At 40.2% G+C, this 12,795-nt stretch overlaps 1 protein-coding gene across 1 annotated transcript in view; it reads right to left on the minus strand.

The window, feature by feature from the left end:
* Positions 1-12,795, minus strand: part of KIT (KIT proto-oncogene, receptor tyrosine kinase) — a 133,163-nt gene that overhangs the window by 67,460 nt on the left and 52,908 nt on the right. Inside the window, exons 3-5 of the mRNA XM_039362885.1 lie at positions 8,764-9,042; positions 7,823-7,959; positions 3,124-3,283 (exon numbers count right to left, since the gene is read on the minus strand). Coding sequence (XP_039218819.1) covers positions 3,124-3,283; positions 7,823-7,959; positions 8,764-9,042 — 576 coding nt within the window. The remainder of the gene's footprint in view (positions 1-3,123; positions 3,284-7,822; positions 7,960-8,763; positions 9,043-12,795) is intronic.

Raw genomic sequence — 12,795 nt, forward strand, 5'->3', positions numbered from 1 at the left:
CCCTCCCCCTGAGTTTGTTGGCAAACTGAGAAGCAATATCAGACTGGGCTTTGAAACTTGACAAGTAGGTCCGGTCCACCAGGCAAAGGCAAGTTCCAAGACAAAGGCAAGTCCACAGCTGAAGAGACACGATCCAAAGTTCAAGGCAAGAAAACACAGCAAAGAAACAAACACATTGCTCCCAACATTGTCTCCATCTGTCTGCTGTGCTAAATAGCCAGCTTCTGGTGGAGCCCATCAAGAGGGGCAAGGCTATCTCCTCACGAGTAATTGAGCTGACCTTCACTGTTCTTTGCCTTTTCTCTGCCCTACATGTTCTTGGATCAGGTGCAGAAGGCAGTTCCTCTTCCTAACCAGTTGCAACTCTGCTTCAACCAAATCATTCTCATGGCTACTCACAGCCACTGACCAACTCTCCTCTTGACTTGCCTGGAACTGGTACATCCTCCTCTGAGCTGACATCTGGAGAGGTATCTAGGGAAGCGTCCGGGGGAAGTCATCATACGGTGTTCAAGTCTATCATGGTCTTCTGAATCTTGAGCCTATCTTCCAAAGTGCTAGCTATTCTCCTCAGCTTGCTGTTGTCTGCAAATTTGATGAGTTCCCCTTCTATCCCTTCATCTAAATCATTTATGAAGATGTTGAAGATACTGGACTTTAAACAGAACCTTGGGGTATCTCACTGCTTACTTCCCTCCAGGCAATTAAAGTTCTATTGAGGACTATACATTAATGCAGTTGGTCAGACAGTTACGAATCCACCTTGTGGTGATGCTGTCTAGCCCACATTTTTTTATCTTATCAAGAAGTAGGCTGTGGTCTATTTTGTCAAATGCCTTGCTGAAGTCCAAGTATACTATGTCCACCACATTTCGCTGGTCTACTAATTTAGTCACTTTTGTCAAAGAATGCAGTAAGGTTTGTCTGGCATGATCTGTTTTTGACAAACCCGTGTTGGCTTCTAGTAATAGCTTTGCTTGTTTCAGTGTATTTGCAGATCCATTGTTTGATTATCTTTTCCAGGATCTTCTTAGAAATTGATGTCAGGCTGATTGGTATGTAGTTTCTTGGATCCTTGTTTTTTTTTTCCCCTTCTTTGAAGATGGGATCACATCAGCTCTTTCCCAATCCCCTGGAAGTTCCCCAGCGATGACTGGGCCTAGTTCACTTCAATATGGCACCAATATGACTCTAACACCACTCAAATATGGCTTCTTCACTGACTATAGAAGCATTATTGTAAAAGAATACAGGCATCCTTTGCCTGCAATTACATCTTTAATCCCAATTGATACATTACATACTTCATCTGAAAAATTTACATTATGCCAGGATTTCCCACTCTCAAAATACAAACTAAAACTAACCCAAGCTTCCTTTGCAACTGTATGATCCACAAATCATCACATTCCAAATACTGAAGAATCAGCCTGATGATTTAAATAGGACATTCTTACATACATGCAAACTATGCAATGCCATTCTTAATTATGATGCACATAGTTACATGTAACTCACATAATTGTTTAAGTAGAAGCACACAGCTAATACTTAGCACTGACACATTTATTCGTTTAGAATTATTTATATCCCATTTTTCAACTTGAAAACTCTTTTAGTACAATTTATCAATGAAATACTGGTATTTGGCACTGATCCTATCAGAAAGTAAGTAAGATCACCTGAATTTAGAAATTTGGAGATGTGAGCTTCCACCAATCCCCAGCAAAGGTTTGTGACGATGGCAGCTGAACTATCTGGAAATTATAATCCTGGCTAATATGATCAAATTATTTTCAATTTCCCAAGTGTGCGCGTGTGTGTGTGTATATGGCATCATCACAAGAGTTTTATAATTATGGCATTGTGGAAATATGACTATTACTACCCTACGACTACATACATGCAGAAACTCAAGGAAATGTTCTTTTTTACATGGACTTTGTTTTTACAAAGAACTATATCTGTATTGCAAAACAGGAAGTGGGAGGGTTAGAGTTAAAAACATATTGAAATTTACATTTCAACATATATTCCAACAATATAAAATGTGTAGCTTTTGCTTTACCCCTCTCGTCAGCCAACTACTGACATCATCAGGGCTTAAAATAGGTCAATGGGAGTCTCCTTTATAGTGTTAGTCAGTTTTTGCACACGGCTCCTGGACCTCGTCACCGGTCCATTTGGTAGTCCTAATTGGTTAAACTGTATATTGGTTACTTTCTTGATGTTGTTTGGTGCTGCTGCTCCGTTACTTGCTTCCCTTCCTCCACTCTCCCCCTTTGTGCATATGTTGTTATCTATCTCCCCACTGCAGGCTCCTAAGGTCCGCGTAGGAGGTCTAGGAGCCATGCGCAAAAACTGACTAACACTATAAAGGAGACTCCCATTGACCTGTTTTAAGCCTTGATGATGTCGGTAGTTGGCCGACGAAAGCTTGGCATTAGATTAAACATTTTTAGTTTAAATTTTTCCTGGTGTTCGTGTTTATTTGTTTTTATAATATGACTCTACCCAGGATTCGTGTTTTTAATGAAATGAGCAACATACATACATACATATATACATAAATACATACACACATACATATATATTCAAGAAGATAATCGAACACCAGGATAAAATACGAACAAAACTGCTTTAATATACTTAGCTTTTGTCGGCTAACTGCCATCGTCATCAGAGTAAAATGCCGGTGTTTTGGGAGCTTGCTTATAAAGCCAGCTGTTTTTACGCTATGCTCATGGAGCGAGTTACCGGTCTGCCCGTCCCAATTGGCCGTATTGTTTCTAGCTGTCCTGCATCAGTCCGTGTTTTCTTAAACTCAGGGATCATCCCTCCCTTACGGTTGCTCTCCTTGTTCGCCTAGTTCGTGTCCAAGTGCCTGTTGCTGTGGGTTGGTTCTCTAACGCCTCCTGTCCTATGGCCACCCCTCCTTTTAGCTGTGCCCTAGCGTAATTAAGAACATACACACACACATACATATATACATGTGTATATATATATATATATATATATATATATATATATATACATATATACATATACATGTGTATATATATGCACATATATACATATACATATGTACACACACACATATATGTATGCAATGTTAATATTTACCTATTACATTCAAGGTTAGCGTGACATTAGAGGTTCCAAAAGCATTGGTTGCTTGGCATGTGAAGGCTCCAGAATCATTAACTCCCACTGAACGGATGCTCAGCGTTAATTTTTGTTCATATTCATAATCACGCACATTCTTGCTTTTGCTGGAAAGATTCTGTCGGCAAGGGAGAGGAAAAATTACCATCTAAGATACAGTGTACATAGCATCATTCTCAAATAAATTAAAAATAGACGTAATTATAACTTCGCCATATTAATATTCATAACTTAAAACTTGAATAATAAGACATCATGACAAACCTGTCACTGGAACCTCTCCATAGAAGACATCTATAGTCTTAAAACTGTCTTTTTTTGGGGGGGGGGGGGAGAAAAATATGAAATATGAAGAAACCTCCTTAGGATTGTTCTTACTCTGCTCGCTTTGCTCTATATTTTGTATTTTTGGTATATGTGATGGTCTCTTGAGGTAATAAACCCAGAAGGAAATGTGTCCTAAAAACATTCCCTAACGCGAAGTGCTTTCCAAATTAAGTTTGCAACATGGCGGCCCTCATAAGCCGAGGGTATGTGTGTGTGTCTGTCTGTGTGTCTGTGTTTTAAAACTGGTATGTGAGCTTCTTATAATTGGGAATAAGTGGTATGAGAGAAGAACAGAGAAAGTTCAGTAGCTTCTACAATGTTCCTGAGGTAACACTGAAGAAATTTCAGACTCAGAGGGGTTCCTGATCAAGAAAACACAGCTGTCAAACCACTGTGGTATTTTTTTTTGGTTTGGTTTGTGAAGTTAGCATGGACCAATGACCCCTGCTGTGGGGGTAACAAAAGAAGAATGTTCTATTCAAGGAAGGAAAGATCCTATTGAGTTGGAATATCTATTTACAAACTAAGCATCTGACTTCCCAACTGCGTTTAACAGGGAATCTGAGTGTTACCAACACAGTACTGAACATGCTTTTTTTTTTTACACAACGCAAATTTCAACTCTACCCAAATATTATGATAGCTTTTTATTAACATGTGTTAAAGCAAATTTAGTTTTAAACTGCTGAAAATTGGTTTTCGAATGTAATATTTAAAATGATATTGGGACTGTTTCAGAACTCTTTAAGATGTAGGCCCTGTGTGGACCACATACGTCAGGGGTCTTCAAACTGGGCCCTTTTATGACTTATGGACTTCAACTCCCAGAATTCCTCAGCCAGGCACGCTGGCTGAGGAATTCTGGGAGTTGAAGTCCACAAGTCATAAAAGGATCAGGTTTGAAGACCCCTGACATACGTTATATGTCTGCTTTACTTCAGAATGGATGAATTAGGATCAGTCAATAAATAAGCACTTAAAAGACAGGAATTATGCCAGCACCAGTGGATTAGTAGAGAATGGCCGGTAGCACTCTTGGGATGTATTATCCAAATTGTTACTTTCTTGAGACTGTATCTCCACCATTGCCACACTGCACCAGTCTTCCTATTTACATGAGCGGCTGATTATATAGTTTAATCACTGCCATTAACAGTTGTCAATTAAGACTGAAATGGCTGTACTTAGCAAGGTTAGCTGGACTCTTTGGGGAACTTTTCCTATATAGTGAAATTTAACTATCTACATATTTTTAAGCTATATAGGGCAACTCTGGGCAACTTACAATATAATGAAAAGCTTAAAGGTGTTTTAAAAAACTATTAAAATTAGAATGAAAAAAATTGAAGGTTAACAACCAAGTCGATGGGCAGCCTGGGTGTGACCCTGTCAGTGACCACCAATGTACCAGGACCATCTCAGGGCCCCAAGGCAAGCAGGAGAACCAAGTTTTTAGATTTTTCCGGAAGCCAGGAATACGGGGGGGGGGGGCACATCGCAACCTCTGACGGGAGAATATTCCGTTCCAGAGGGTGGAGGCCACAGAAAATTGTGGTTAATTTTAATAGCAAGAATGGCTGCTATTAAAAGTATTTATTTAGAAGTGTGCCTTTTACGGGTGCCATATCGGAACTGAACTCCTTATATATAATTAATCTTAGCCAAAAGGCCAAGCAGCCTTATACCCTTTTGAGCCAACTCCAACTTGCCCCATGTTTGATTTGAGCTTGGCTTAGATCAGTGTTTCCCAAACTTGACAATTTTAAGGCATGTGGACTTCAACTCCCAGAATTCCACAGCCAGCGTTGCTGGCTGTGGAATTCTGGGAGTTGAAGTCCTCATGCCTTAAAACTGTCAAGTTTGGGAAACACTGGCTTAGATCACCGAAACTTTTCATTAAGAACTAGAAACATGCGTATATAGACACACTATGTTTCAGTTGCCTACCACAGGGTTGTTTCACATATCCAACAATCCAGAACAACTTGTGTTCGTTTCTTCTGTTTCTCAACTCTCAATTCCATACAACAACTGGACAGAATGCCCCCTATTATTTTCCTTTAATCTGACCACATCCTTGCAAGAATTGATCTCTTTGCTCTACTTTCCTGTCATTTATCACTTGGGTTTACAACGTGACATTCATGTACATTCACACCCCCACCAAGTCACCTCTAATGTACTTCAAACATTCCTTATCCATAAATACAGAACACGGTGTAAGGGACATGGAATACCCTAGTCCAGTGATGGCGAACCTTTTAGAGGCCGAGTGCCCAAACTGCAACCCAAAACCCACTTATGTATCGTTGGGTGCCGGGTGGGCGTGGCCCATTGGGTGGCCATGGCTGCGGTGGTAACGGCAGATTGGGTGGGACTAAAAAATTCAATCAATCAATTCCAACTCTGAAGATCTTTTTTTTCCCGTGAGAAGTTGAAATTGATTGATTGATTGATTGAACCTTTTTTTTTTGTACATGGCGGGGGAGGCCTAAACGAAAAGGTTTTATAAAACTGAGCTGAAGGCCCAAGACTGGGGCGATGGCGTGCGTGCCCACAGAGAGGGCTTTGCGTGCCACCTGTGGAATGCGTGTCATAGGTTCGCCACCACGGCCCTAGTCTTACACCACACTCCCTGTTGAACCATTCACATAAGCAGGCCATTTATTTTTAATCATGGTTTATTTCCACTATATGTGGTCTCTTATCCCATTCAGCATTCAACTTTCAACTCCTTCTTCATACAAAGCATTCCATACACTTTGCTAACTATATTGTATACTTTCTGTAACACATGCACAGTAATCTTCCTTACTCATATCCATGCACTTCCCAATGAGCAAAATTTTGTTTTCTACACCACACAATTTGAGAATAGCATTCTATATTATGCTCAAATGGTGCTCATTTTCATTTCTTGTACTCTTTCAATCACAATTCTCTCAAATGCTGTCCCTGGAACACTTAGGAAAGTTATTTTTTCTTAGGCGGCCCAGTCCAGTGACATGGGTGGTATGGGCAGCCCAGCCCAATTTTTTTTCTCTTTTTATGATCTCATAATCCGCTGCATAGGGATGAGTTGGGGCAATGGGATGGAGCTGAGCGTTTGCTGGCCAGATGCCCTTCCTGATGCCTACGTGGACCTCACAACAGATATTTTCTCTTTGCGCCCAGAGAGAGAAATATCTGCCGCTACCTAGGATCGAACTCACAGCCTCCTGATTGTGAGGTGAGAGCTCCATCTCTAAGCCACCACACCACTCTTGGAGTAGAACTTTAATAATAATAATAATCAGGGCTTTTTTGTCATAGAGCTCCCAGAACGGAGTTCCGGCACTCTTTTTGGATGGAACCTTGTAGAGTAGGCAAGGCGGGTTATATGACGTGTGTGAGTTCCACCACTTTTTTTTTTTTTTACAAAAATGCACTGATGATAATAATAATAATAAATAAAAATAAAAAAGTGCTGCCTCCGTTTTTTGAATCCATTCTTGTTATCCTTTAACACAGGGAAACAAAAATATTCTTCCAATCACCAGGCACAGCTACAATCTTCACATGCATTAAACATGTTGACAACAACTCCACATAAACTACACCCAGTTTTAACACTTCTCCAGTTGTATCAAGTCTACCTGCACTCTTCCTATTTTTCAACATTCTCGCAGTATTTAGGACAGGATTTTTATTGTTCTTTTTTTCTTGAATGCTAAACATTTGTAGTGTTTGCTACAGTTCTATTCTTTGACATTCAATATCAGTGGCGTTACATAAAAATTTCAAACCTATTTTTTCCAGCAATTCATTTGTTTCATTCAAAATCATTTTGAGTATTTAAAAATAAACTTATATACTTCATTCCACTTATTTTGCTATGGATTCCTGCTTCCAAAACAGTTATTAATTTCCGTCAAAGCTTTTTTTTTTTTTTTTGCATTTTCTCTGTTTCTTAATTTTGACTATTCCTTGCTTTCTTGAATTACATTCTTTGTGACTACCTTTGCGATCTGTATACACATATTCTCTGCTCATCGTTTATTGCAGCAATTGTTTTCTTATATGTATCCCTTTCTCATCCATATCCTCTTTCATTTCCTCATTGTACCAAAACTTTTTTCAATTTCTTACTTCCCATTATCTTATCTTCATGCAGCTGTTCTACTTTCACTTCTATTCAAGATTTGTCAGTGCTATTATTCCAACAGTGATGCCTTGCGTGAATATTACTTTATCAAAGCTGATATATACATCTCAGACATGTTTTTAAGTTATTTTTTAGAAAGACTATTCTTTCAAGTACATTGGTACTTATTAGGTATAATAAACTCACCGCATTGCCTTGAAAAATCCAATTAGCTTGCAAAGAACTATCTATATCCCTGATTGTACATGTAACTTCAAATTCTTCACCTTCTTTGAGAAGTTGGTTTGTTTTGGATAAGGTGATGGATGGTAAGGATTTGTGAACTAAAAAACAATCCAGATGCACATTGTTGTCATTATTTGCAAAACCTTCACAAAAAGGGAGTTGGAATCGACAGTTCTTAATCTTCCAATAAAGTATCAGATTTGCTAAAGATATTTTAAATATCGTTGACATATCACAGTTGTACTTTAATCCAAATGAAAATGTAAAAACATTTATAGGCACTACCTAACAAACACAGATAATAAGCCTGCCCTGTATTTAATCTTTCAAAAAGACTGATGGTGAATTAGAAAACTTTCTAATACCATTTTATATGGCTACTATTCACAGTCTTGAATCCACTGATGGGATCGGAGAATATCTATTAGTGTGAACTGTTTTTCTAATTATCTTACCTTTAAATACAGGCAGTCCTTCACTTATGACCATAATGTAGACATTTGTTAACTGATTTTTTTCCCCTGATTTATGACCTTTCTTGCCACAGTTGTTAATCACCACAGCTGTTAATTAGCAACACGCTTGTTAAGTGAATCTGGCTTCCCCATTGACTTTGCTTGTTGCAAAAGGGGATCACATGACTCCTGGTCACAGCAACCGTCATAAATATGAGTCAGTGGCCAAGCATCTGAATTCTGATCATGTGACCATGGGGACGCTGCAACGGTTGTGTGAAAAATGGCCATAACCTCGTTGTAAACTCGACTGATCACTAAACCAACCATCAGTCAGGACTGCCTCTAAACTAGATACACACTGTTTGCAAAGCTGTACAAGAAAAGGGATTATACACAATGGTACGACCATAACAGATATTTGAGTTCAATTGAATGTATTTTCACCTGGTCTCACCACAAGTGTTATATCTTTCGATCTTTTTTCAACTCCATCTTGTTGTGCCACACACCGGTAACAACCTAGAAATGATCTCTGTACATTTTTTATGGTGATTCCCTTCTGAGGATCAGGAACTAATGTCATATGCTCAGGCAGAGATTTGTAATGGCATCTTTTCAAAGTGAAATTCGAAACATCTGGATCTGTCACTGGGCACACAATAAGAGCATCGCTGTCTTCCATTTCAAGTACTGTGGGCTTGTGAAAGAACAGAACCGTTGGGTCTGTAATAAAAATTAAAAAAATAGACATTAAAACAGAGTAATTCCTACAAAGGTATAATGAGCCACACTTAAATTCATGCGATATTTTGAATAACGTCTAACTTGGATCCAAAGTTGTTGTACACTTTCATGTTTTTTTATACCGTACTTGCATTAGAAGCAACTTTTTATATGCATATATTTAATGTTTCCTCTATATCAGAAATGTCAAACACAAGGTCCGGGGGCCAGACACGGCCTGCAAAGTAGTTTCATGTGGCCCTTGAAGCCATCCTGGAAACAGTGAGGGAACGGCCCCTATTGCCTTGGCCCTGGCCCAGGCCGGCTGGGAGCCAATGTACAATTTTGTGGTGGCCATCTATGCTGAAATGCATTCAGTCTTAGCTCTACAAGGCCATCTAGAAACAGCAAGGAACCAGCCCCTGCCATGTCGGCCCCACCCCCTGGGTGCATGCTGGGGAGGTGTCACCCTTTCTGAGGAATGAAGAAATGGACCATGCCTTGGCGTTTGCCCCGGTCCCACCACCTTCTGCCAGAGATGCTCAGATCTGTCCCACTCCTGCCCAGGCCCCCACAGGCACCCTTGACGCAAACGATGTAGAGCTGGCCATGCCCACCCAGTAGGCCACACCCACTCCATCCACACCCACCCAGTAGGCTACCCCCACCCTGGCCACACCCACCTGGCCCCCCAAGGGCAACCACAATGCTGATGCAGCCCTCAATGAAATTGAGTTCGACACCCCTGCTCTATATGGAGCATCAATGAAATGTCAAAAAGAAGGATTGCAGGAATAGGGTACGGCTAGTCTAGAGAGAAGAAGGACTAGGGGTGACATGATAACAATATTCCAGTATTTGAGGGGCTGCCACAAAGAAGAGGGGATCAACGTATTATCCAAAGCACCAAAAGGCAAGACAAGAAAATGGATGGAAACTAACCAAGGAGAGAAGCAACCTGGAATTAAGGAGGAACTTCCTAATAGTGAGAACAATTAACCAGTGGAACGGCTTGCCTTCAGAGGTTGTGGGAGCTTCATCCCTGGAGGTTTTTAAGAAGACACTGGACAGTCACTTGTCTGAAATGGTATAGGATTGCCTGCTTGAGCAGGGGGTTGGGTTACAAGACCTCCAAGGTCCCTTCCAGCACTATTCTGACTGACTTGATTTGTTTTTAGAAGCAGGGTGCTGCAGTTGCCAAAAATGCCACTGCAGTCCTAGGCTACATCAACGAAGGGATAACATCAAGATCACAAGCAGTGATAGTATCACTCTGTACTGCACTAGTGAGGCCACACTTGGAACAGTGTGTCCAATGCTAGTTGCCAGAATACAAAAAAGATGCTGAGACCCTAGAAAGCATGCAGAGAGCAACAATGATAAGGGATCTGGAGGCTAAACTGTATGAGGAACAGTTAAGGGAACTAGGTACAGTATGCCAAGCCTAACAAGAGAAGGATTAGGGGTGATATGATAGCTGGCTTACGGTACTTGGGCTGTCACAGAGAAGAAAGGACCGATTTATTCTCCAGAGTACGTGAGGAAAGGACAAGAAACAATGGACAGAAGCTTGCTTTAAAAAGTGTTCTATCCCAGCCTATAGCCGTCCTTGTTAAAGGCACGAGGACCAAACCTCTGTTGATAAAATAGGCTGGAGACTTTAAAACAACACAAACCCTTTTTAATATGGGTGACAAACCTGCCAAATAGGCCAAAACACAAACAGCAAAACTCAATCCAAATGAAGGAAATAGTCCACAGGGAAACACGATGCAAACAGAAGAGTAGTCACAAGCAAGACAAACAGACCAGGATCCAAAGAAGTACTTTGCAAACGGTTGCCTTCAGCAACCAGCCCCGCCCACACCTCCTCTTTTTATACAGCAGTCCCAAGGCGTTGCCTCTCAGTGCCTTCTCCTTTTACTCTGGAGTTGCCGTATTGACTGCTGCTGATTTACTCTCGCTAATTGACGACGTGTGCGTGCATCAATTAGCATGTCCATCAGGTGTGAGTCCTCCGAGTCTGACTCATTCTCCTCACACAGCTGAGCTTTATCAGGAACACGACTGGAGGGCCCCGGCTCTGCATGTGAGTCCTGTAATTCATCACAGCCTCCCTCTGCCCCTGATGGCCCTTCAAATGCCTCCTCCACCTCCTCCTCAGATTCCTCAGACTCAGCTGTTGGGAGCACAGGCCAGCACGGAATCACAACAAAAAGATCCAAAACATTGGACATTGGTAATGGTATAATAAGGGCTTCTGCTTTAGGCAAAGAGTTGGATTAGGAGACCTTCCAGGTCCCTTCTGGCCCAAGTATTCTATGATACTATCATAGAGTCAAGGAGAACAACTTAAGGTGAAACATATTTAGGATTTCCTACACAGAAGAGAATTTTGAGGACAGGAAGTAGATAACTGATAATGAAATACTTGAGATTTGATGTGTCTTCCCCACTTTTCCATTGTACTCAACAAGAGATGGGTTTTTTTTTTTCTTTTTTCTTTTTAATGTTGGACACGTCTATTTTCATTCTGTAAGAGATTTCTGCTCTGGACAAACAAAAGGAAAAAAGAAGCAGGAACTTGGCTTGGTGATCATATTGGAAAAAAAAATGGACATTTGTATGAAAAAAAAAAATGAGAGGGTACCACGATGAGGCCAAAATGGAATATTCTAGTTGAAGTGTTCATGGAGAGAGAGGCTATAAAACAAGGAGAAATAGCTTAAGCGAACTAAATCATAATTTAATGATAATTACTATCTTATCAACTGTACTGCTCACAGTTTGAACCATCTGGCACTGTCTTTCCTGTACAACATCTTCACTGCAGAGCGAAGCATAGAATATTCTGATTTATACTGAGATCACAAAGCACCATTTCAACCATTCTCCAATTTCGAAGAAGTAACAGCCTGTCAGGTGCTGCTTTGAGGTTAGATATGATTCTCTTTTGGCACTTTGAAATGCCACGGTTTCATACGCTGTGCAAATGTGAACCCCACTTGTTACAGCAGTGTTAATGGGAGATGCATTTGTTAATCTCTTCTTTATATAAAGAATATATAGGGCAATTCAAATCTTTGCACACATACTTAACCAGTTGCACAATCCTTAACTAGTTTTTAATTCCAGTTAAAATCCTTCCTTTTCTACTTGGAAAATTAGTAAGAAAGAAAAATAACATGTTTTTTTTTATTCTGTCACCAATATAGAACAATATAATGTAAGAATGTAGTATAGGGGGAAAATCTACAAGATATTTAAAGTATTCTTCCCTAATTCCCATAATTGCTTACTTATTGGTAGTTGCATTGTAGTTGAGCAGACCTGGAGGCATTAAGTTGGAGAAGATCAAGAGGTTGATAAAATGTTTAGGAAGAAGGCTCTGAACATCTTCTCTAACCCAATGCCTCCCAGTATAGGTAATTACAACACACATACCAATGAGCATGCTGGCTGGGAATTATGGTAATTGTAGGTGAGGATACTCCAATTCTACCTCTATAATGTCATAGTTCTCGGACTTCAGTGATAGACTGTAGCTGCTGATTCATATTCTGCTCAGAATTAAAAAATGTTATGGCCTAAAATATTTGATTCTCTTAATTCAGAGAAGAGCAACTAAGATGATCAAAGGCCTGGAGCCTAAAACATGAAGAATGGCTGCAGGACTTGGGTTTGGCTAACCTAACCTAACTTTAACTCTAAAGAAAAGAAGAAACAGGGGCAACATGATAGCAGTATTCCAGC

The sequence above is a fragment of the Crotalus tigris genome, unplaced genomic scaffold (genome assembly GCF_016545835.1).
Source record: "Crotalus tigris isolate CLP2741 ecotype Arizona unplaced genomic scaffold, ASM1654583v1 scf7180000019483.1746242, whole genome shotgun sequence".
Classification (NCBI taxonomy): Eukaryota; Metazoa; Chordata; class Lepidosauria; order Squamata; family Viperidae; genus Crotalus; species Crotalus tigris.